The 25178-nt window shown below is 47.4% G+C and overlaps 1 protein-coding gene across 1 annotated transcript; it reads left to right on the top strand.

The window, feature by feature from the left end:
* Nucleotides 1–17904: 17904 nt before the first annotated feature.
* On the top strand, nucleotides 17905–18354 carry CALML3 (calmodulin like 3; the record flags this gene model as incomplete). Its single annotated transcript, XM_081298273.1, has 1 exon — nucleotides 17905–18354. One exon carries the CDS (start codon nucleotides 17905–17907, stop codon nucleotides 18352–18354), a length of 450 nt encoding a protein of 149 aa, XP_081154399.1.
* Nucleotides 18355–25178: the final 6824 nt, after the last annotated feature.

Genomic DNA, 25178 nt, shown 5'->3' with positions numbered 1-25178 from the left:
CTATGTAGGTGCACATTTATGTATGTATGTGTGCACTGTGCATGAGTGTGCATATATGCATGTGTTTATATATATACATATGTGTATGTGGTTACATGTGTCCTATGTGTCTATGTGTGTGCACTGGGTGGGGTGTGCGTATGTGTGCATGTGTTTAAGTATGCGGTTGTGCACACGGGTGTTGGGAGGAGGCGTGTGGGATGGTTGTCTTTTTGTTCAGATGTTTGGGATAAACGGCTAAAATCGAGTCCTGCTTTCACATGAGCTTGGCCCCAAGAACAAATACACACTCCAGTGTCCCATTATTATTTGGCTCCTGTGGGTGAAACACTCATAAGAAACCTGTCAAACAGGTCTTGGCTCCTGTGACTTGCAGGAACCGGATTTCACCCTCGCACCTGAGCAGAGTCTGTGGTATTGGCACAGCCTGGCTCCCCACAGGGAAGTGAAGAGAGGTCTGTGTGAAGTCACTGCACCTCTCCAGGGCGTGAACCATGGGAGAGAACTTCTAGGACCAGCTTCACGAGCTCATGGCCATCAGGATTTTCCTCAGCACGGGACAGCGGAAATGGTAGATGAGCGTGGTGTACCGTCAAGAGGGCAGCTCCCAGCCCCCTCCCCCACAGCCCCTCAATGCAGCACAGTGTCCCCTCTAGCAGCAAGAGCATGTGGTTCAGTAGCAATGTGGGGTCAAGTCCTGCCTCCCCCGTTGTCCTCCGTGTGCACCCTGGGCAAGGTGCTTCCTGGCCCCATCCCTGCCTCAAAGGGTCACCGCAGGGATCAAAGAGCTGCCAGGGAGGATTAGCTCAGGGCCTGGCTGCAGTGATATAGGAGCATCACTATCACCTGTCACCCAGTTATCCTGCACCAATTTTCTGCTAGGTCCAAGTTAGGCTTCCATCTCCTCTGGGCCATCCTCTTCCTGGACAAAAGATAAATATCCTTACAGCAGGCCAGGGTGGCCATTGGATGGGCTGAGAACGTCTCCAGCAGAGGTAAGAAGTGCTGATTTCATGGACACTAAGGACAGCGTTGGCAGAGCTCCTGCTAGTGCCCACCACAGTGTGCTCCATGAATGTTGAACAGATTGGACAGATGGACACAGTTAACAGGAAATGCTCACGTGGTAAGGACTCAGAAGTTGCAGGTCACTGTTCCATTGCAGACCCCTCTCCAACCAACAGGGTGATTCTTGAGCTACAAAGTATAAAGTCACACCAGGGGCCCCTAGGAAATGACAGAGGCCCTCCTCTCACGGAGCGGGTCTGTGCTTTCTCAGGTGAAGGGAGCCTTGGGGCTGTTGAGGGCTGCTATTTATCCAGTGCCCACAGTCTGCCTGGACTTGTTGTGTTCATTGGTGAGAGCAGTCCTTCCCCACTCTCACCATCGTTGACACGCCTGGGAACTTGGCAGGACACACTGCTCCGTGTCCCAGACCCAGGGCCTACTCATCAGTCCTCACACACACTCAGCCCTACTCATCCAGCACTTTCTGTGAGAAGTGTTTGAGCAAGGCACGTTTCCAGAAAACCGAAGCACAAGAACTGACCACCCTGGATGGAAATCCTCCCAAGGTGGATCACATGTTTCCTTCCCCATCATTCAGAACAAATGAGATGGAGTGTCACTCTTGTGGTGGAAGGTGATCGACACGGCCCTCGGTTCTGCCGTCCCACAGCACTGGGCACACTGTGCATTGTCAGGCATGCACAAGGAAGTCCTGGTCTGCTCTGATTTTTCTAGGTGATTGTCCCCCTGTCCCTGTCCCATGGATCTTACCTCAGTGTGCCTAGTGTTCCTGTTCAATTCACAACTGCTAGGGCAGAACCTAAGGCAGAACCCAAAGTTTCCAGGATAAAAGAGATCAAACAAGCTTGGAAATCAGCAACTTTCATCTAAAAACAGTAATAAATCAATTGATCTGAGTGTGGTGCTGGGGCTGCCGATGAGACAGGAAGTGGTTCAGGACTGTGTGCTTTTTTTCCCCCCATATTTTTATTGGTACATTACAGTTGTACATAATGGTGGGATTTGTTATTACATATTCGTACGTGTACACAATATAACAATATAAGGTGGCCAGTATCCTTCCCCAGTATTTCCCTCCTCCCTCTTCAACTCCCTCGCCTTAGGACGCTATTCTGAAGCCTGGAAATTTCCATGAGCTTGCACACTGAATAAAGAGGGATTATCATTATCGCACGCGTTGCTGGGACACACCTATATAAAAATCCTTTGGGGTAGTTGAGATCTAAATGACTAAAGGCAAGTAGATGAATGCCAGAAATATATTTCAATAATTCTAGAAGCTCAGAGTAAACAAAAGAAAAGGTAGACAAATCATGTACAGTTGATTTTCCTCATTTGTGGGTTCTGCCTTTAACCAACTGCAGATAGAAGTTGTTTTTAAAAACTGTGTCTGTCCTGAACATGTACAGACTTTTTCCTTGACATTATCCCCTAAACATCGTAGGATAGCAACTATTTACATAGCCTTTATCATGCATTATACATTGTAAATAATCCAGAGATAAAGTATACACCAGGGTTGGATGTGTAGGTCATAGGCAAATACTATTTTATATAAGGGATTTGGGCATCCTTGGATTTTGATATCCTGGGGTGAGGGTCCTGGAACCAATTCCCCATAGATGCTAAGGCCAATTTGGTGCCCATTATTGTTTCCTGGGAAATATTTAGGATATCTGGAAGTTCTATTTATGTTAGCTATTCTTGGCCTGCTGAAGGAGCAAAGCACAGACTGCCTGGGACTACACAGGCATGTGGGAAGTGGTCTAGTCCCCAGTCCCTTCACAGGGCAGTTAAACCCGCACACTGTTTGTCCCACTCCCTGGACCTGGAACTCATGTGCATGGCTTAGAGAAATACTCACTTCCAAGTGTGCCATGCCGACATGGGACGGCACTACATTGGCCTTGTTGCCATCTGATGTGACGTCATTGAGACTTGGTTAGGATGAGGCAGTGTGTGAGGGGGCGTTCATAGGCGGAGAAGGCCTCCGAGATAAGGCATTTTTTCAAAAAAGCACAAGTCAAAAATAGTTCAGTTAAATCAGGGAGCTGGCAGGCGCCTTTACCCTCAGGGTTGCCCACGGCAGAACTCATAGGACCTCCATTAGGGGAGCATTTCCCAAGGTCTGCTCTTCTATTTCTAGGCCAACCCCAGGGAAAGATTCTTCTGAATCTCCAGCTGTTCAAACACAAGGAATGAAAACAGGATAAGAGAAGAGGGTGAGCGGGAGGTGACCAAGAAGCTAAGTTCCCTTGGCCTCGCCAAGCCTAGGTCCCAAGGAGACCCTCAACCCACAGTCAGAACACTCATTGTAAGCTGGCTGCAATTTACTAATTTGGAGCCTTTGGAGAAATGACAGTTCTCTAAGCTTTAGTTTCTGTCAACTGTAAAAGAGACCAGTAATCCCTTTTCCATATACAGTAGGGGGCCCTTGTGAGAATCCAGTGGAAAAGTGCTGTGGCAACGCTTGGCAGCCCATAGCGCACCACACAAAGGTGAAGGGTTGACTTGGCCATTTTCATGTTCAGCCCAACCCTTGAGATTTTCCTTCCTCCCAGCAGGAGCTAAGGGGTGCTGGGCCAGCTGACCGTCCAAGAAACCAACGACAGCTTAGAGGCTTCACAGATTTGTCAGCCCTCTCCTGGGCTTTTTATAACACAAATGGTACAAAACAAGGGGCAATGCTCATGGGTCTGAATGGAGCCAGGAAAGTGAGAAAGACCTCAATGTGTGTGATAAGAAAGATAAGTTTAAAACCGTAGGACCCAGGGGGCAGGGCTGGCATAGACAATGTTTCTTTCCCCAGTGGCACTTGCTGTCCTCAGTGTTTTTCCTTGGGGACACTAGCCTGGGAGAAACAGAAAGGGCATCGGCTTCAGGAAGTGGGAGCAGTGAGACCTAGGAAGACAGCATCTTCTCCCTGAAGCCCGAGAAGAACTCGGAGCCCACCCCGAGAGGGGACTCGGTAATTCCCCGAGGGAGAAGCATGAGTCCTGACGAGTCCCCAGCTCAGTGCCCCTCATCAGGAGGGCTCTCCATGCACCAGTTCCAGGACAGGTGGACTTGTACACGCCCTTCCCGCCGCCTGTTTGGGCACTGTTTCCACAGCAAACCTGTTCTGCAGGAGCCCAGCCCATCCAGCAGGGATGCCATGCTTCCTCCTGAGGTGTCTCTGTGGCGCTCAGGCCAGGGCAGGTCCAGGCACAGTCAGCCCTGGGTGGAGCTGTGTTTATGGTGGGGAGAAGAGGACACTATATACCTGCCCAGAGACAGAAAGTGAGGTTTGTCAGCAGGTCTGGCCATCTGTCTGTAGTTGAATGAAGTTGGGTCAAGATGGGTCCCAACAAGTGGGCGATTAGCCACCAGGCCAGAGCCTGTAACTGCTTGGGGGACTGAGAGCAGGAAGATCACCCCCGCAAAACACCCACCACCTCCAGACTTGAGTCCTCCCCCTCCTGCCTTCCCCACACTGCTCCTCTCCACCCTCTCCTCCCTGTCCTCTCCCAGCAGATGGAACTGAAACATCTCCCCCATCTCCAAGCCTTCCTTTCCTAGCCCATGTCCAGATGCAAGCAGCGCCACAAGCAGCCCCATCCCCCTTTTGGTTGGTCCCTCCCAGCCTCCGTCACCCATGGCATTTAGTTTATTGCATCCTGGGATGGAATCTGTGTGGACTGCCTGCCTTCCTGACCAGGCTTGAGAATAGGCACATGTGTTCCTCACATGCTGGGAAGTACCCACAAAGGTGTCCCTGACGGATGGGCACTCTCCCTGCAACCCATTCTATCAGTGAGGGCTGGTCTTGGCACAGATGGCCCTCCAAGGGCTCTAGTAACCAGTTAACCAGGTCATTGCAGAGCCTCCCCTTTGCCAAGCTGCGTCAGCCTCAGGGTTTGGATGCCCTTGAACTGTGTGGAGTCAATACAGGGGCTCCCAGCTCAGCAGCAAGGACAATGGATAGCAAACTGGGACTCTTTCTTCCAAGTGACCGGTGCTGGTCCAGTTGTGAGGAGACCATCGGCCCCTTCTGTGGTCTTTGGATTTTCTGACTGTGCAATGAGTGAGTTGAAGAGAAGGACTATGCTTCCAGGTGGACAGTCCCTCATTTTACATGGACTTTCTTAATGTCCATTTGTTAACAGTTCTTTTCTCCCATTCCAGTGGCCAGTTTCAGGATGGTAGTCATGGTTAGCCCCATTTCAAAGACTGAGAAACTGAGGAACAGAGAGAAACCCTCTGGGGAAGCTGGAATTAAAATACATGAGTCATGACTTACTTGGTACTTGTCACATACAGACCACCCTGTGGATATGCCTTCCTGACCAGACGTCCGACTGCTCTTTGGATCCCCTCTTTCCACCCACAACCCCTTCTGGTTTCCAGCCAAAGTTGACCACCAGTGTCTTGAGTTGCTTTAACATCCTACTTCCAAAGATGACAGGCCTTTCCCACATATTTTTTCAGGATTGTCTTAAATGTCTCCAGCATTGAATAAATGTTTAATTATAAAAGACATGGACCCATTGGACATTTTTATTATCTACCACTAAAATTTTCCCCAACCACTTTCTTACAAACCCAAATGTACTTCACCCCTAGCTTTAATTTCTCTTCTCATTCTCTCTCTCTCTCTCTCTCCCTCTCTCTCTCTCTCTCTCTCTCTCTCTCTCTCTCTCTCTCTGATGGGCTCTAGCCCTGTGCCTGTGCCCCCTTCTCCTCTTAATTCAGTCTTTGAGAAGTCATTTGTTTCTGTGGCCTGACAATCTGAAGTCTCCCTGGCATGGTTGGCCAATTCCCCTCTCCTCTCCCCACATGGTGAAGCTCTCGAGCCCTCTCTGTGTCCCCATGGCTAGCCTTCCCTGTCTTTCCCACAGTCCCATCCAGCCACCTGTGAGTTTCTCTTTTGTCTTCCTGCTTTCTTCTTCGGGGAAGTTGCTCTTCCCTGTTCTGCTTTGCATCTGCTTTAACCAGGTCATGAAAAGAAGTGATGGTGGGATCTTTGTCCTTTTTCCCCGAAGTCTCCTAGTCATAGGTCCTCTCTGTGCTTTATATGACATGGCCCCTGGTATTCATGGCACCTTTGGCAGGAACATTTCTGGAAACCTTTTGCACCAGGGTTCAACAGTGTCATCAGCCACCACCTACTCCTCTGATTAAATGTCCATCGTAGCCTGACAACACCTCATTGCCTGGATGCCACTGGTGTCCCATTTACCTGAGAAGGAGGTGTGTTGCTGTGTGCCAGGTGCTGTGCTAAGGGCTTCATGCATGATCTCATTGTGTCCTCACCATTTGTCCCTATTTCATAGATGAAGCAACCAAGGCTCAGCGATGCCACTAAAACTAGTTCATGATAGAGCCAGGACTTTGAATCTAGATTTGCCTTATTTCAAAACCCAATATGCTATCCACAGCATGGCAGACCTTGTTCCTTATCTGATAAGCTCGGCTTCCTGCCTAAGGTACTGAAGAGAGCCAAAACGACCCTTGGAGAGTTGATAGGACTTGGCAGTGAGGATTTCTTGCCCAGAAGCACCAAGCACTGTCACTTTGTCACGTGCACACTAGTGAAAAAGCACATGCATCATCAGTTTTAATCAGGGCCCTGGCACTGGTCAGGGGGTCCATGGGAGGTGGCTGCCAAGTGATGGCAGGATCACAGGATGTGACTGGGGAGGTAGCCATGAAGTCTCTCTGCCTCTCACCCATTATGTGGCTTTAGCAACACACTTAACTGCTTAGTCAGTTTCAAAATTTAAATCCAGTCATCTGGTAAAGGTACTTGGTACATAGAAGGTTCTCAAAACTTTTTTATGCAATTCTTAGGAACAATTTCATCAAGAACTCTATCATTTGCAATGTCCTTTCAGCATCACCTAAAGCAGTTGGTATTTAAGTTTACCAGTATCTTCTGGAACATTCTATAATAAGCTGACCTCTGATTCTTGCTGATAAGAAGTTCCTTCTCTTCCCTGGTAACTTAGCCTCTGCTAGGTTAAAGATCTCTGTATTTGAACTTTGATTTTTTATCCTTATTTTTGGTCTAATGTCTTCATTTTTTTTAATGTCTGGGAGATAGAAATGTGAGAGGCAGACAGGGCTAAGGGTCCTACCTCCTTGCCCCAGGAATTCACAAATGGAGTAGAGAGTGACCAGAGACTCCATCCAAGCCTGAAAGTATACACAGGAACCTTGAGCCAAGTCCCTGAGGCAAAGACATGTGATCAACATCCTGACTGGACAGGATGGACAGCAGGGGTCCTGGTGTGACTGGCCCCAAGGACCCACTTCTTTAAATTCTCTATTCTACGGTCTTTAAGGTCACCTAACTCCCCTCTACTCTTATGTCAATCCCTACAGAACAGCCACCCATCATCAACCCTCCTTGGAATCCCTCTGCTTTCTTTATATTACTGTAATAAATCTTGTTATTTTGCTCTCACCCTTCATGTCCATGAATCTCATCCTTTGAATTCACAAGACAAAGAACTAACAGACCCTAGTGTCTCACTTGTCTTTTTAAAGAGCTTTCTTTGTTTAAAAAAAAAAACTATCTGAACACTTTTTGGCATCTTGAAAACAGAATAGACCTTTTCTCCTTCCTTGATCCTCACTTTTATTATAGTTTTATAGCCTTCCATTCTGGGGGAAGTCTCTCTCCTCCTCCCTACCACCACCCCACCCATGCCCTTTCCCCATACATGGGCCCCATTCTATGAAGATCAGATGATCAGAAAGGACAGATGTTTTGCTTTTACATATTACACACGCTCTTTTCTTCCCCACAAATCCTATGATTTATTATAGACCATTTCCCTTCTTTAAGTAAGTACATTCCAAGCTGTTATTACTTACAGTGAAATAAGTTTCTACAACTTGAGTCCTCTAAATGGATTCTAAATATTTGGATTCACAGTCATTGTTTATTTCCTCAAACTGTAATATTTTCCCATTAGCATGTGAAAATTCCTTCCTCAAGGTGCACTTTACACATATAGGATCCATAAATTTACAAGTACCTATTTGTTTAATTAATAAAAGGCAGTGGGGCATGGGGAGGGGCTGTCCACATTAAAAGGCCAAACCCAGCCTTTACCTGTGATACATCTTCCATATCCATCTCAGACGAAGATGACACTAGGGTCTTCTTTCTGCAAAGAGAAGGCCACTTTGCCTTTACTGTCAGATGGGGATTTCAGGAGCTACTCACAGACCCACTTCACAGGCAGCCAAAGCAGGCTGCTCTCTAGAGCTCAAAGTAGAGACTCTTCCAGCAAAAGCAGTCTATGATTGCATGGAGACTCCACAAATGCTGATCTGTTAGCATATTCATGGAGCTCAAATAGGGGTTCCTCCAGAGCATTATTCCCCCAACTTCTGTGTACCCATAGTATTCACTCAGAGTGTGCATAATTAGCTCCTGACCTCCTTGCCAGTGGGAAATTTGTTGAAACCATCTTGATGTCCTCAGTCAGGAAGGAAGGTGGTTCCAGGGGTTCCCAGTACACACCAATCCAATGAAGGATAATGCGTGCATGGATGAGCAGGTGAAAGAATGAGTGAAATGCAAAATCCTGATAACATTTTAAGATCTTTGTTGTTGTTGTTTCTCTCCATCCATTTTGCAAAACAGAATCCACTTTCTCTTTTTTATTTTGGTGTGTGGGGGTGGGGGCAGGGTAGTTACCAGGGATCGAACTCAGGGGCAGTCCACCACTGAGCCACATCCCCAGCCCTATTTTGTACTTTATTTAGAGACAGTGTCTCACTGAGTTGCTTAGCACCTTGCTTTTGCTGAGGCTAGCTTTGAACTTGGGATCGTCCTGCCTCAGCCTCCTGAGCTGCTGGGATTACAGGCCCACTTTCTCTTTTGAAGCACATAGGAGACCTCTCATTTCCAGGGTTTTGCTGCCTTCTGCTCAGTACCTGAACCCATCTTGGAATCTATAAGGTCCTGTGCACACGGCACCTCTCAGCAGCCATTGCTTGCTCCCCTCCGAGAGGCAGTGTGTGACTTCTCTTCTTTCCTCATTCAGGCCGTGGCCTCCTCCTCCTCCTCCCTCCAGATGGGTAGGTTGCAGCCCTCTCTCTTCCCCTGACCCCTTTTGGCTTCTCCTTACTTCTTTAACTCTAATTCTTCATCATGTTTTGTTTGTTCCTCATCCATGAAGCTCTCTCTCCATACTTCTGAAGCTCCATCACACACTATCTTTGGCCAAAGTGCAGGAAGAAAGCTCAGAGCTCAGTGCGCCCCGGTTCCCTCTCTTTCCTGAGTGCTGCCATCCTGGCATTTCACTGTTCTCCTGGGCTATCCACCCCCACACTCTCTGCCCCTTCCACTCCTCAGCAACCGCCACGTTCCAAGGGCGTCCCATCCCTGAATCATCAAGTCTGGCCTCTTGTCAGCACATATGGCTCAGCCTTGGGTGGGCCCTTTTATCACCTTCATCTTCTTTCAGACAGGAAGTCAGAGCAGTCTGCTCTCTTCATTTTACAACTGCAGAAAAGATGCACAGAAATGCCACAAGGTTTTCTGAATTGTGTCCCCCACAAAATTCACATGCCAGAGTCCTAACCCTCAATGTGATGGCAGTTGGAGTGAGTCCTCTGAGAAGCCAAGAGGATAAGATGAGATCTCGAGAGTAGGGCCCAATGGAAGTCATTTTTTACATAAAAATATATCCCTGGTATTTATAAAGTGATAGTTAATATTCCTTGAGTTCTTACTATGCTAGAGGCTCAGCTGCTCTTCTGAGACTTTTTATGGCTCAATCCATTTTCCCCTCTGACCTGGGTGCTATTATTTTGCCCTGAGGAGGACTCTGAGCCCAAGAGTTGCAACTGGCCTCACACGTACATAGTTAGAGCAGAGCTGATTGGTTGCAGATGGTGAGAAGGAGTATTCCCTGCCCCTGCCCCTCCTTGCCCCTGAGTATCTCTTGAAGGACTTCTGCAGAATCCCAGGATTCCAAATTATATGGTTGAAAACCACTGGAGAAAAGGGGCCAGAGTGGGTGCTGGTAAAATGTGGGCCACACCTTGCCAAACAATTTGGCCTCCTTCAAATCCCCCATCCAGGGCCTGAATTCATGTCCTAACGCCCCTGCTCTCTCCACACACCACCAGCAGGCAACACATTCTCACAAGGAAGCCAGCCACACATGTGCACAGCTCTCATACCCACGTGCACACACGCTAACACACCTCTCCTATTAAATGCGAAGACTTTCATCACAATCATCAACTTCAAAGGCTTGGAACTTGGAACAAAAGCTCTTCCTGCCTTTTAGTGCACTTCATACGCCTCAGGGATCAACATGTTCTCTTGGAGACAATTATTATCTCATCTTTGGTTGTGGGGGCTTAAACTATAGATGACCCTGTTGAGCCAATTATCAAAGGCATCTTGGTAGAAAGAGCTTTGTAGATGTGGCCCTGGTCCCTCAGTAACATCACCCCATTTAATATTTCAATTTTTTTTCAGAATACTAGACATCAAGTTTGATAGGCTGGTGGATTAGACCCATGAAGCCCTCCAGCACCAGTCACTTCTCCCTCTTCCGCCCTCACTTCCCTCTGTCCCACTCCCTTCCCTGATGCTACTCACCCTACCCCAGCACTGGAGAGGACACTGAGGGAGCCCCTGGTGAACCACCTGGGAAAACTCCAACCCCAGCATACATCATAAGAAACAGGCCTTTCCCAGGAAATTAAGGGAAAAATAGAGTAGATTGATACTTACTTGGCGGTTTTTCTATGAGAGTTCTACTAATTTGCTTTTGTTTGGTGGTGACCATCGACTCCTGACTAAATGAAACTTGCTGTCAGGAGTTAAGCACAAACCACCCTCATGCCCCTCATGCTGTGCCGGGCACTGACTGAGGAGCTTAGAGAAGCTCAGCAGCTGACCTCAGCAGGACACAGCTACACAGTGGGACCCTGTGGCACAGGGTGGGGCAGCTGCTTTATCTATCTATCTATCTATCTATCTATCTATCTATTTTTCTATTTATTTGGTACTGGAGATTGAACCAGGGGCACTTATCCACTGAGCCACATCCCCAGCCCTTTTTTGAATTTTATTTAGAGACACAGTCTTTCCTAATTGCTTAGGGCTTCTCTAAGTTGCTGCAGCTGGCTTTGAACTCACGATCCTCCTGTCTCAAACTCCGAGCTGCTAGGATTACAGGCATGCGCTACCACACTCGGGTACCCCTAAGCTTTCTTGCACTGTCTCACACATGAGCTTTTGGGGAACCTCACATCCAATAATCAACATTATGTCTTCCATCTGGTTGTCTGTATCATTGTCCTTGCAGCTTAGAATGTGCAATGCAAAGATCCCAGATCAACAGGTATGCCTTGTCTCTTCTAGATTTATAGAGTGGTCATGATGGAAAGTCACTGGTAAAAATTTTTGATGCTGAACTTAGCGAGACCCTTAGCAACTTAGCATGACCCTGCCTCAAAATAAAAAATAAAAAGGATTGGGTAGTAGCTCAGTGGTTAAAGTGCCCTAGTACCCAAGTTTTGACAGGCCACAGTTAAGAAGTGAGAAGTCAGCCCAAGACAAGAAAAAGCTAAGGAACTTACTCTAGGATGTGTGGTCGAGAGCCAGAGAGGCTGAGAGATTGTTTCTTAATTTTTCCACTTGCATGGTTTCCAGCTGACCTCTCAGCCACCGGAGGAGCACCCACCCATCCGTAGGGAAAGCTTGAGATCCTGACAAAGTACCATCAGCAGTGCCCAGTAGGTGCAACCATCTTCCCGGGACCCTCTTCCCACTTTCCATTCCAAATCCCCCACATTGTCTCTCTGCCTTGTCCCTTCACTGGTTGGACCATCCTCCCAACTTTCAAACTCAACTTTGTGCCTGCATCTCTTTCCTTACTAAGGAGAGAAGCCTCACCTCACCCTAAGTCCTGCCACCACTTATCACTTCAACTGGGCCTGGCCTCTCCTTAGGGAATCCCTGCTAGAGTCTCTTGGCGAGGACCATAATAACCAGATAGGCAGGCGAAAATGTCACGTGACCACAGGGTCAGCGGGCAGCAGAGTCCACTCCTCAGAGCAGCACAAATGGAGTGCTGGGGGTGAGGACTTTCTCACATCCTTGCAGAGAAATGAAATAGGAGAAGCTGTGTAGACATGTCTACAGATGTGGAGCAACTGTGGCAGCTGCGCCCAGGGACCAACAGAGAGGTCATTTGTCACCATAGAGCCACATGGCAAACTTGAGAACCATAGGGGAAGAAATGACAGACAACACAAAGCAAATAAAATGGAAATTTGGGCAAAAGAACATTTGAGGCACCCTGGGGAGTTTTTTTGAACCATAACTTCAAGGAAAGATAAGATTCTGGTAATCCTTGTCACACCGCTGGAAGCAAAGTGGCACTTTCATGACAAAGTGACCCACGTGTGCTTTATTCATTCAGCAAATAATGACTGGCATCTGCTGGGCAGAGAGCCTCTTGTACCTCCAAAGGGCTTGAGAAGAAAAGAAGTCAGAATCAGCCTTGCCTTGTAAGAAACTTAGATGGGAAGATAAAAAAAAGCAGACAAATGGCAAGTTAAAGTTAGAAATGATGAGCTATGAAGGAAATAAAAGAGCAAATAAAACAAATGATAAGGTGGAGAAGGAGGTTAGGCTTAAAGTGGGTTGTTGGGGAAAGCCTCACATGGAGGGACACATTTAATTTTTGGCTGATGTGACAAGAAGGACCAGCCACTTAAAGGTTGGGAGCCAAATGTCCAGGTAACTGGAGCAGCTCATGCAAAGATACTGAAGTGGGATTCAGGATGGGAGTGTTCAAGGAGCAGGAAGCAGGCTGGTATCTGGAACATAGTGATGGAGGTTGATGATATTTGACAACAAAGAAGGAAGGAAACGATCATGAAAGGTTAAGATGGTCACCCTAGGGAGTTTGGATTTCACTTGAGGTCCAAAGAGATGCCAATATAGGGATGTGAGCAGGATATGACATGATGCATTGAATCACAACGCCAAAAGGAGACCAGTTGTGAGGCTGTTAACTAGTCCTGCCTCGAGATGATGGTTTGGTACGGTGGGTGCATTGGGACACACTTTCACTGGATATGAAATAGGAATATAAAATACAAAAGGAAGGGAAGAAGTAAGTATGAATCTAGGGTTTAGCTATGAACAGTTGAGTGAATTGTTATTTAAAGGGAGAGGAAGATTGGAGAGGAAGCAGATTTGGTTCAGCATGAGGGCCAAGAGGTGCTGATGAAAAGTGCAGATGGAGATGTTAGGTTGGCAAATAGACGCGAAATGCTTTGGTGAAAGGTGGGCAAAGATAAGCTCTTTCAACAAGCACGTCTTCATACTTCCCTGCGCCGAAAGACTTCTAGGCTGGTCAGTCCCTTTTTCAGACCAAGAGATCAAAGACCAAGTTTGGGATGACAGCAAGAGAACAGGATGGGATGCCCCCTGGGGGTGCAGGAAATGGACAATCCAGATTCCAGTCCAAGATGCCAACTTGCTCATTGTCTAGCCAGCTATGGAGACAACAGAAAATGCAGATAAGAGTGATTGTTCCAAGTACTCAGTGAATCCATAGCTATTGCATTAGATGTGAATATGTAAGTTGGAGGGGAAAGATGGACATGTGCATAGGCTGGTAGGTGGCTTTGTCAAGATTACCATGGCAGCTCTCAGTCACTCCTGTTCTAGCAGGGTCACAGGAAATGGTATGACATGCTCTGTAGATCTTTGGAAGTACAGGTTGTCTCAAGGCCCTTTCAGAGAAATTAGGAATCCAAACTATTTCATAATAACAGCAGTGGTTTGGCCTTTTCCTCTATGTTGATTTGCACTGAAATCAAAAGCAATGGAGTACAAACAGCCAGTGCCTTAGCGTCAATCAAGGCTCCTTTGCAATGAGTCATTATATTCTGCATGGCCATATTGTCTTATTTAAAAACCAAAAAAAAAAAAAAAACCAGCTTCACTTGAGAACGTCATTGGAGATGCAGTAAGACTTCATTTACTACATTTCAACTCTCACGTGCACATCTTCAATATTTTGCTGAATACTGAAATATAATATTGTCACAAGAAAAATACAAGTGTGGTTGATTCCAGGGGTGGCTAGGTAAGCTCTTTATATAGAGGTTCACTTTGTTTGGAAAGAACAGCTGACAGATGTACCAGGGTTACTCAGATGTATCTGAAAGACATTTTCTCAAAAGAAGGTTTGTCACTTCAAGGAAAGTGACAGTATTTATTGTCAATAAAGTTGAGCTTACAAATGAAAATTGGGAAATTTTTTTAAAATTACCATTGTGAACTTAAGGCCCTCCAACAGTTGAAAATTTTTTAATGAGATTGGTGGAGATATTAATGAATCTGATTCTTTTATGTTATGTGTGTAGTAATTCAACTTCTGGAAGATCTGAAGAACCAGTGAACTAATATTTTCCAAGGGACCAGTGCATAGCATTAGAAAACCACACACAGGAAAAAGATCCATTCAAAGTGCAAGAGAAACCAATGGATTTTAATGTAGTGGTATGAAAATTTCATTGATATGGTCTCAGATTCCATGTTGCAAGTAACCTTTAAGAAGCCGTCACTTGTCAAATTTTTATGTGGCATCAATGAAGAATGTCTACTTTTCTGAAAAAAAGACCTTTAACTCCCTTTTCTCTCAACTGCAAGTCTGTGTGAAGTATATAATCATATACTTCAAAACAAAAATTTGACACATATTGGGTACAGACATTCATAAGTATCTATAAAGCCAGACATCAAAAAGATTTGCAAAACTACTTTTTAGAAGGCCACTCCCCTATTCTTCATCTTGGAAATTACAATTTTTTTTCCACAAAAGTGCTATTTATGTGAGCAACTCATAGATTTTAATTTCCACTTTTAGAGTTATAAATATATAATGCATTTAAATATTTAAACATTTCTCAGTTTTAATTTCAAATGTAGTAAATATTGATACATAGACCCCACACAGACACAAATTCTTTGGACCCTCAATAAATATTAAATATTTAAATGGGTCTGCAGACCTAAAAATATATATATATATATATATATTCTGCAGGGAAGGGAATGAGTGTATTGGGTAAGAGGCTGCAGGGAGGGAACGAAGCCATGACATAGGAAACGTTCCCTTTGCCACGGTTTCCCAACTTGGGAGTTGCAACCATTTGGCCGGTCCCAAGGTAGCCCTTTGTGAGTCATGTACACTAAGAGGCTCTGTTTGACAGTTCTTTTTCAGTGTGCCTTTTTGAAAAACACATTTAAGAAAGGCTTGATGTTTGGGGCAACAAAACCATGACCCAGAAACCGGTGGCATTTGTTGGCCTCTCAGCTTAGTGGCAGAGGAAGCAAGCAGGAGAGATGAGCATCACCCTCGTTCATCACGGGACTCTCTCAGCCATGGGTGATGCCAACCCTTGCTTCTCCAGGAGTCTGCTGGCCACATTCCAGGTGTGCCACCTTGCCACCTCTTGCTGCCTTTTTATTATTTTATAGATTAGTCTCCCTTATTATTGGATAGTTGAGTGATTTAGATTGGAGATATTTAAATATTTTTAAAGAACATTCAGAATCTGAATTCTAATGCCTGGGCTTCAGGAGGGTTGTATGGTCCTGGCTAAACGTTTGACTGGGTGACCGCAGGCAAGCCATGAGCGCAGCCTTTGCCTGAATCTCCACCACAAAAGAGAGGTAGAGCTCCCCCAGAGTGTTTGACGAGTGACGGCACTACCAGAAACAAAGCCATGTTTTCCCAAAGCCCCATCAAGAGCCAGTCTGTGTACAGAGTATGGCTTTCAGCTGACAAACAAAAAGGGCACCTAATTATTATCTCCAAGTCAACTGTGTGTGTTTTTGGTTTTGGTTTTCGTTTGTTTTTAACTTTCAGCCTCTTTCTTATCAATATGGCAGAGAAACAAAACCTCAAGAATTCCTGGCCAGCACCCCATCCCCATCCCACCAAACATTTTGTAGTGGGGAAGGAGAGGACTATTCACACTAGTCAGCCGTCCACAGGAATGGCTTCTGAGATACCCTTCATTTTCTCATTTCTTCCCATGATGGCCGCATCCCTGGGTCCTGCTGCTCTGAGGTCCTGCAAGCCTCTCTTCTCAAGGAAAAGCTTCCATAGGGTGAGGAAATTCTTCAACCTCTCTGTTTCTCCCAGGACAGATCCTCCTTCCCCCTGCTGCCCCAACCCTTAGGGCCTGGGCTTTGTGGGAAGCTTCAGGTAGGCAGGAAATGACCTTGGAGGTAACTTCTACTTCCTCCCCACCACAGACTGCTCCAGTCAAGGAAGAACAGAGTTGAATAAAGGAAGAATTGAACAAAGGAAGAATTAGTATCAGAAATACTTGAGTGCAGAAGGGGTGTCGATTCAGAGAGGAAACAATTAAAATCCAAGCTATCATCCTGCCATACTCCTTCCTCAGTAGATCTAGGTTCTTATAAATACAATTTCTTTCCCACACAGACCCCAGTCCCCATGTCTACACATCTAGCCCCAGAATAAAGAAAGGGCCAGCTCTCTGCTTCCCTCCCTGTTGGGATTTCCTGGATTTCCTTCTCCAGAGGTCCTAGAGATGGCAGCCAAGTCCGTGTGCCTGGTGAACACCCTTCTTGGTCTGTCTGCTCTTAGAGATGCCTGTCTGTCTCTGGCTCCACCAGGACTCAGACAAGCTCTTACTGAAAGCCTCCTCAGGTGTCCATAAATTGAGAATATAGTCCTGAAAGGTCTCCCTGCTCTGTCCTCCTGCCCCACCTTCTCCCCTTCCCGCATTAGACTGTAACCACGCTGTCCATCTTTCTATCCTTTGGCCACACCATGCCCTCCCCTGCTCCAGGGTCATCCTCATGTGCCTTTCTGCAGAGGGGCTATCCTTAACCACAAGGAGGGAGGGGACTCCTGGTGTCTTCTCCGTTATCACCTTGCATTGCCTTCATAGCATTAATCAAAACTCTCTACTGACCTAGCTTGGGTTCCTCTGTCCCTTTGCTGGCTAACTCTCTGTCTCTCAGAACATGGACATCATGAGGGCCAGGCGTGGCTTGCCTTGTTCACACTATATTTTCAGTTTCCAGAATAGCACGTGTGCACAGTAGGAATTCAATATATATCCGAGAATGAATGAGTGAATGGGTTGGAGGAAATCCTTCTCCGATCCTGTCTATTCCGAAGACAAGAAAACACTGCTTTTACGCAAATAAAAAGGCTTTCTCCTCTGACAACCCTTCGAGATCTCCAAGGCTCTGGAAACCAAAGACAAGGAAACGAAGTCCTTATCAGTAATGACGAAGTCTGCTTTTCATCCTGTAAAAACCTTCAGCTGAAGGGGAAAGGGGTGATGGCTGGTGATTTTATTGCGTGAAATGCAGAAGATGGGGCAACAGGTGGACGGCTGGGAAAACAAAGGGAAAGAGGAAAGTGTGCAAAGGCGAAAGCTAGACTGACTTCTCTGCAGGTTGTCCCCCACACCTGGATGGGAGGCATTCTGACTGGTGACTCCTGTGGGCCCTGCTGATGTCAGGGTGGAAAACTGCCTGCCTTTCACACAGGGCTTGGCGTCAGCTCAATTAGCAGGCCGGCCTGGTTGCTGCTCCTGGCCTCCTGTCTAAACAGGACCCGGCCTTCAGGCAACCGCAGGGGCGGGGGTGTCTGTGAATGGCAGCCTAATCCCGCCAGGCCAAGGATGGGGGAGGACCATACTGCTTCTTAAGCTCCAGCGATTCAAGCTGAGGCTAGAAAGCCAGACAGGCAGCCGCCCCTCGGGATCTCCACCTGTCCTTCCAGGCTGGGAAGAAGAGCCCAGCCTGCTGCCTGAGCTCAGGAGCCCAGCCACCCCTGCCCTGCCAGCATGGCCAACCAGCTGACCGAGGAGCAAATTGCAGAGTTCAAGGAAGCCTTCTCTCTGTTTGACAAGGACGGGGATGGCTGCATTACCACCCAGGAGCTGGGCACTGTCATGCGGTCCCTGGGCCAGAATCCCACAGAGGCTGAGCTCCAGGGCATGGTGAACGAGATCGACCGGGATGGAAATGGCACGGTGGACTTCCCCGAGTTCCTGGGCATGATGGCCAGGAAGATGAAAGACACGGACAGCGAGGAGGAGATCCGGGGGGCCTTCCGCGTGTTCGACAAGGACGGCAACGGCTATGTCAGCGCAGCCGAGCTGAGGCACGTGATGACCAGGCTGGGGGAGAAGCTGAGCGATGAGGAGGTGGAGGAGATGATCCGGGCGGCAGACACGGATGGAGATGGGCAAGTGAACTACGAGGAGTTTGTGCGCATGCTGGTGTCCAAGTGAGGGGCTCCTGGGCTGCCCACCTGGCTGGGCAGAGGCCACCTCTTACTGCAGCAAGAACCTCACTCAGGCCTTAAGCTTGAGTCCCCAGCTTAAGCTCCATCCCCACTTCCTCTGGGCAATGCTGCTTCGGGGGAGAAGTGGATTCAATCGACCTTTCTGCACCTCCTTTTCTGCCAGCTGCTCACCTGCTCACACAGCAGGATGCAGAACACCCTCAAACCAAGCAAAGCATAAAATGCTGCTGCCTCTCGGGAGCAGAAGCAGAAAAACCTGCCCCTGCACCAAAGTGAACCAAAGGACCAGTAGAAGTTTCCTTACTCTGCCATCTGCCAGGATGGGCCTGGTGACATCTTAGAGCTACCTGTTAGGGCAGGATCCCTAACAGGTGTCCAACACGGGAACGGGGGGATTATAGCCCTCAGTCCATGCCAGAATTCCTGGAGAATCTTGGACCGAAGACTTCATCTGCTGTTGGGTTGGAGAGACGTCTTGGCCATGGATTGAAGAGTAGTGACGGGGACTTGGATGACTGAGGCCCAGCCTTCTGAAAAACATCACTGCCCTTCCACAAAAACAGTACTTGCTTGTTCCATTCTGTCTTCGCCAAACTTCTATGATTCATCTTTTGAAGCTGGGAGTAAAACTGGGGTCAGCTGTCACATGCTTACAATTCACCTGGAAAGAGGGAAATTTGACTGAAAGGGAGAGGGAAGCTGCAGGCAAATAAATAAGATGCCATGTTCCTATTTGGTTTCCTTTTTTCTGGTTCCAGTTGAAATGATCCTTGGTAAGTCCAGGACATAAGCCATAAAATTTGTGCTTTTTTGGAAATGCAATGAACTCCTGTACTGACGGGTATAGTAAAAAGAGAGAAGCCTAGATACGGTGTATCTTGAATATTTACTTCCCCCACTCCCCACTGCCAAAATGGGGATTGAATCCAGGGGAACTCCACCACTGAGCTATATCTTCAGTTCTTTTAATTTTGAGACAAGGTCTCACTAAGTTGCCCAGGCTGGCCTTGAACTTGTGATCCTCCTGCCCTGGCCTCCAGAGTCATTGGGGTTGCAGATATGTATGTGATCTTTTGAAAAATACTCACTTTCAATAGAGTGGATAAGTTGGTAGAAATGAGCAGTTAGAAACTCAGGTAGAGCTCCTAGAAGCCTGATGGATCACAGCAGGAAGGAGCTTCTCCTGCAGCCACTGTGGCTGTGGGAAAGTACCCGTGATTAGAAGCCGGCAAGGGGTAGGGGTGCTAACTGAGAGAGGTCTCCAACACACAAGGAGTGAAAGCTCTCAGAGAGGGTCTGTCCTGTCCACACCAGCCTAGCCCATAAATAGGATCAGATCATCCAGAGAGGTCACTTTAGTTCCAAAGGGAGTGGACACTTAACTGGGATCATGAGAAACAGTCAATTTTGGATAAGTCCTTTTTCCCCCAAACCTCCCACCTCTCCCCAACTTCATTCCTTTCTTCCTTTGTTCAAAATCAAAGAACCTGGATTCTGACACTGGACAGCCTGAGATTCCAATGCTGGCCTTGCTATCAAAATGTGTGGCTGTGTCCCTCCATGATGAGAGGCCCCTCATGCAGTCCTTCCTGAACGTGAGGATTTGGTCTGAATAGTAACCCACAACCACCCTGCAGAGCAGCTGCTTCTCTTACAAATGAGGAAGCTGAGACACAAGGAACTCTAAATCAGTACCATGTGTCATAGCTGGTGAGTAAGTGGTACAGGGAGCTGGGATTTTAGTGCAAACCTGAGTCCTGACCACAGTGCTACCCAGCCACTCATGCCTTGGTCTGGGAGACCACTGTGATGATTGCAAGAATACTTCTCGCCAGCATTTGTGAAGATGAGGATGGTTCATGTAGGTGGTTAATAAATGACAATTACCACCACCATTAATGCGAAGGCCCCTTCCCATATTGGCACTCTCTGAGGCTTACAGTGTTCTTCCAGGGAAATGCAGGATCAGACTCTTTCATGACACTTTGGGGCTTGGTTTCTGAGGATTCACTGGATAGTAGGTTCTTCGGTGAAAACCAGCCCTGGTACAGGTGATGGTAAATCCTCCTGCCAGGGAAACAGAACTTTTAGGCGTGGCCAGCACACTAACCTTCCTGACACCTTCAAGAGTCAGGGCTGGTTGTAGACTTCCTGTAAGAGAGGTAGTAGAAAGCCCAGAGGTCACTGGACAGTGGCTCCCTGGGGGTGGGACAGCAGAAGAGCCAAGGGAAGATTTGAATGTGAACTACAGAGCCATCTGCCAAAAGGAACAGGTCATCCCCTCTAGGAGCAAGCACAACTCACATCTCAGCATCTTCATCTCCTAAATTCCCACGGTAACTACAGAAACAGAGGTCTCCCGTGGTCTTTCTAGCCCCTGTAGAGGACCTGGCTGAAGGTGTGGCTTGAATCCCCTTCTTTCAATGTACGGGCTGAAGGAAGCCCTTCTGAGCATCAGGACCCACTCACTGCCAAAGCTTTGGCTAGAAGGGGATGAGGATATAAAATATAAAGGTGTTTTGTTGTTGTTTCTTTTTTTTTTTTTTTTTTGGTCTCCCTCCCAACCTCCCTGCAATTCAACTGACATCTGTCTTCTTTTCATCTTTTCATGATCTCATTCGCCACCATGCATGCACACGTTTTGCAGGACTCAGGATCCTTCCACGTGTCTGGGCAGGAGCTAGCAGATGAAATGGAGGGGCCCCGGGGCCCCCACTTGCCCTCAGCTGAGCTAACAGCCCCTGATCCTCCCTGCAGTAGGTCCCTCGGAAGCAGAATGGTAATAAACAGACTCACTTCTTTCTTCCATGGAAACTCTGGAGCAGAAAGGACAAAGCTGGGCCCACTGCAAATTTGAACGTGGCCCTCCTTCCATTGGTGTTCATTCTTACACAATTTAAAAACAATATCTTGTGCTTCTCAAGGAAGCAGGGCCATCTAGTCATGGTGAGTTCCTCTTGCTCAGGCACATGGCTGGACCCCTCTCTGTGCCTGCTGGGATCAGGACAGGAATGCCAGGCCAAGAGGGAGACACAATTGGACTGCTATTTTTTTTTTCTGGTGCTGGGGATGGAAGCCAGGGCCTGCCAGGCAAGCCTTCTATCACTGAGCGGTACCCCCAGTGCCTGGGCTGCTGTTTTTTAATTATTTTCCCTACCCACCATGAGAAAGTGATGTCCTAAGGGTCCCCTACTCAGGCCAGTGGGTCCAAAATCCACAGTGTATGTGTGATCCTTTCATGGGGCTGGCAGTGCCAACTCCCCAGCTGGGTGTCAGTCGTTCTGACTGAGTTTCCCCCGCAGGGCATTGTGTCCCATCACACCACATCCTCAGGATCCAGGGTCACCTGGGGCACATGTGCCTGTCCTCAGCACCTCATGCCCTGACACACATACGCACACACTTTATCTTCTTTTTCTTTCTTCCTCACCCTGGCCTGACCTCCAAAAAATCTGGCCTGTCCTCAGACACCAAGACAGATGTTTTTATTTGTAAAATGGGATCACCATGACTGGGGTGTTTTCTTGCCTGTTGAGTAAGGGCAGGGGAGTTGCTGGGGGCTAGAGCAGTGGGAAGATAATAAATAGTCACCGATATGCAGGATGCAAGAGAGGAATGCAGCCCTGTGTTTTTTTCTGGGACTCCAACTTAGTTCCCTAACATTTCCCTTTGCTTTTAGTCATTGAATAATTGAATTTAAACAACCTCCTTCCTTCCCCACAAAAAGTGCCATCTAACTGCAGCTCTGAAGGGCATTCCATGCATCCTTGGAGGAAGGAATTTATAAATATTACCTCCAGTTTCATGGGGCTCCCTCATAAATCAGGATTCAGGGCTCCTGCCCTCCCAGACTATATAAAGCATGCTTCTGACTCCCACGTTTCCACTTTTAAATCAACCTCAGCCCATCCCTGCCGGCTCCTGTTTTTCCTTACAGATTCCAGGGGCCTGTTCAAAGGCTCCCAGAGCCAGTCAGCTAAACATAATCCAAGGTTCCCACTGGAGAAATGTAACATCAAAACTCACATGTGGGCTAAGACTGCAAATGAAGTAGTGGGTAATTTGTACTGTTTCTCCACCAAAAAAAAAAAAAAAAAGAAAGAAAGAAAGAAAGAAAAAAGAACAAGACAAAATAAAAAAATTGTCTCTGAGAAAGGTCTGGGCCCAACCCACATACCAACCTCCCTATCACCTTCATTCTGGTGGCTGTTTCTATAGCAACCGGTCCTTAGATTAGGAGTCTGGCCTGAGCAAGGGAAGACAAGGGAACTGGGCCTGGAGTCACAATGAAGAAGTCCCCTGAGATCCTCTCACCTTCTACAAGACTGAGTGTTGGGTGCTAGGTGCTAGGTGCTAGGTGAGATGGAGCACCTTCCTTAAGGCTCAGGGAAGGTTGAGATAGACCTGGAAATGAAGAGAGGGTCTCCACAGCCAGAGGATAACAATCAGTGTTCCCTAAACATCCTCTCCAAGTCCTTCCCCTCTTTTGTGCACTCACAACTACCCAGGAAGGGAAAGAATCAGGGTACTTGCTACAGAGGGAGGAATACCTGAAGGCTAGCCATAGGTGGGTCAAGATCATTCTGCATTGGTGCCCAAGACTGCCCTGCACACCTGGAGGGAGCTTGACTCCAAGGAACAGTCCCAGGAGACCAACTGCAGGCAGCCCTACCAGCCCATGGGTGAAGCTCACCTCCCATAGTCACCAGCGGGTCTCATCTACAGCCTATTGTGACCTTAAGACTCTGGTCTACAGGTCTCCCACAAGAGAAGCTGAACCCTCACTGGGGTACACTAACATGGAGTGCTTACTACAAGTTGCATTTGCTCATTTAATACTCAAAACAAGTTCCCCTGGCAGCTACTTTTATTAACTCACATTAGAAAAGATTAATAATTCAGGATCTTAAATAAACCCCCCAAAATCATACATCTAGTCGAGTTCCACCTTGCATCTGACTGGCTCCAAAACCCACATCCCTCCCACTGTACCAAAGCAAAGCTCTCAGAGCAAGTAGACTGAGAGTGGCCCATCTAACAGAGGTGGCGAGGGCTGGAAGCCATGCCTCAACGGAGCCCTGCACAGGGAAGGCCTGGAAGTGGGGAGCAGCTGCCAGGAAGAATGTCTGGGCACACAGGACCTAGAGTAAAGAAGATGCTCAATGCTGGGAAACCCAGGAGCCATGAGGGTTTCATGTTTCAGGGTTCAGGATGACAGCAGAGCTGATATTGTCAAGCTGCCCCTCCCTGCAAAGGGCAGCTCGTCTCACCGGACCCCTTGCCCTGGCACAGGAAGTTGGTGCAGATCCCACAGAACTGGAGAGAACCCTGCAGTGGCCCACGTCTTTGTGTCAGTAGATCCCAATCTACTCACAGTCCCATGCAGGTGGGTCTGTCTGGACAAAGCAGGGTGAAGCCCTTGTCAGTCATTGTTGCCGAGCATCTGGGGTCTGTCTGGGCTTCTCAGTCTCTATAGCAGGACCCTGCCTCTCACCCATACTTATACCAGGGGGCCCACATCATGGGCAATTAGAAAGATATATGTCCCCTATTATGGATTGAATAATGTCTCTTTGAAATTCACACTTTGGAGTCCTAATTACCAATAGCACAGAATGTGATAATATTTGGAGATGATGGTCTTTACAGACGTAGTCAAGTTTAAATTAGGAATTAGAATTCGCCCCAATCCAATATAACTAACATCCTTACAAGATGAGGAAATTTTGGACAAACACACATACAGGAAGACAATGTGAAAATTTGAGAAGATAGCCACCTATAAAACAAGGAGAAGGGCCAGGGACAGAGTCTCCCTCTCAGCCCTCAGAAAGAAACAACCTCCTCCAACACCTTGATCTTGGACTTCCAGACTCCAGTCCTATAAGACAACACACTTCTGTGTTTTTAAGACTCCACGTCTGTGGCGCTTTGTTAGGACAACCCCAGCAAGCTAATTGCTTCCACTCCAAGGGGAGTTTCAAGGTAGTCACAGACTGTCTTCTTACTCTGAGGCCCAGGAGGGTAGCTAGGAACTTGTTCCAGAACTGTCCCTTCTCCTAGTCCAGTTCTAATTGCAGGAAATCATGCCCTCTAGAGCCAAGTGCAAACAGAAGGAGGAGGAAATGAATCCCTGCTACTCAGGGAAGATCTTGTGGCAGTTCTGATGCGACTTCCCAGACTCTGGACTTGCAGTTGGTATTCAAAGCCTGGTCCTGCGGAGGACCAGCTTAGTGCCCATGAGAACACTTGCCCTCTCCCACGCTCAGCACTTCTGAGGAAGCGAAGAGTCATTTGAGTCTGCATAGCAGGGCACAGTGGCACCACGCTTGGCAGCTTGGGCTGTCTTCTTTCTTCCTTATGCAGAATGACAACTTGACATTATTAACACAGAGCCTGAGGGTGGATGAAAAATCAGGTCAGGATAAAAATTTAGGCTTGTAGAATCTTGGGTTTGAGCAACATTGTAAAAAATATGTAGACTTGTAGAATCTTGCATTTGAACAGCTTTGGAAAATGTCACTGACCCAATTTCCTCCAGGATGCAAGGCCTAACAGCAGCAATGTCCTTGAGAGATGGCTAATCTACATTTCTTTCAATGTGACCATTGTAAGGAGTTCAAAACTAATTGTAAAAAGGTTGGATCCTTCTCATCCTTGGAAAATGTTTCCTTGGATGGATCTGAAATGTGCCTCCATAGGACTTTACACATTGGCCTTTTTCTTCTTCTTTTTACATTCTAGATGGAATCCAGGATGCCAAAAGGGAAAAGCAGCCCCTCTCCCCTTGTTAGTGCCTCAGGAGTTTGC

This window comes from Spermophilus citellus (genome assembly GCF_964194105.1).
Source record: "Spermophilus citellus genome assembly, chromosome: 6".
NCBI lineage: Eukaryota > Metazoa > Chordata > Mammalia > Rodentia > Sciuridae > Spermophilus > Spermophilus citellus.
This window is presented reverse-complemented; position numbering and strand designations above follow the sequence as displayed.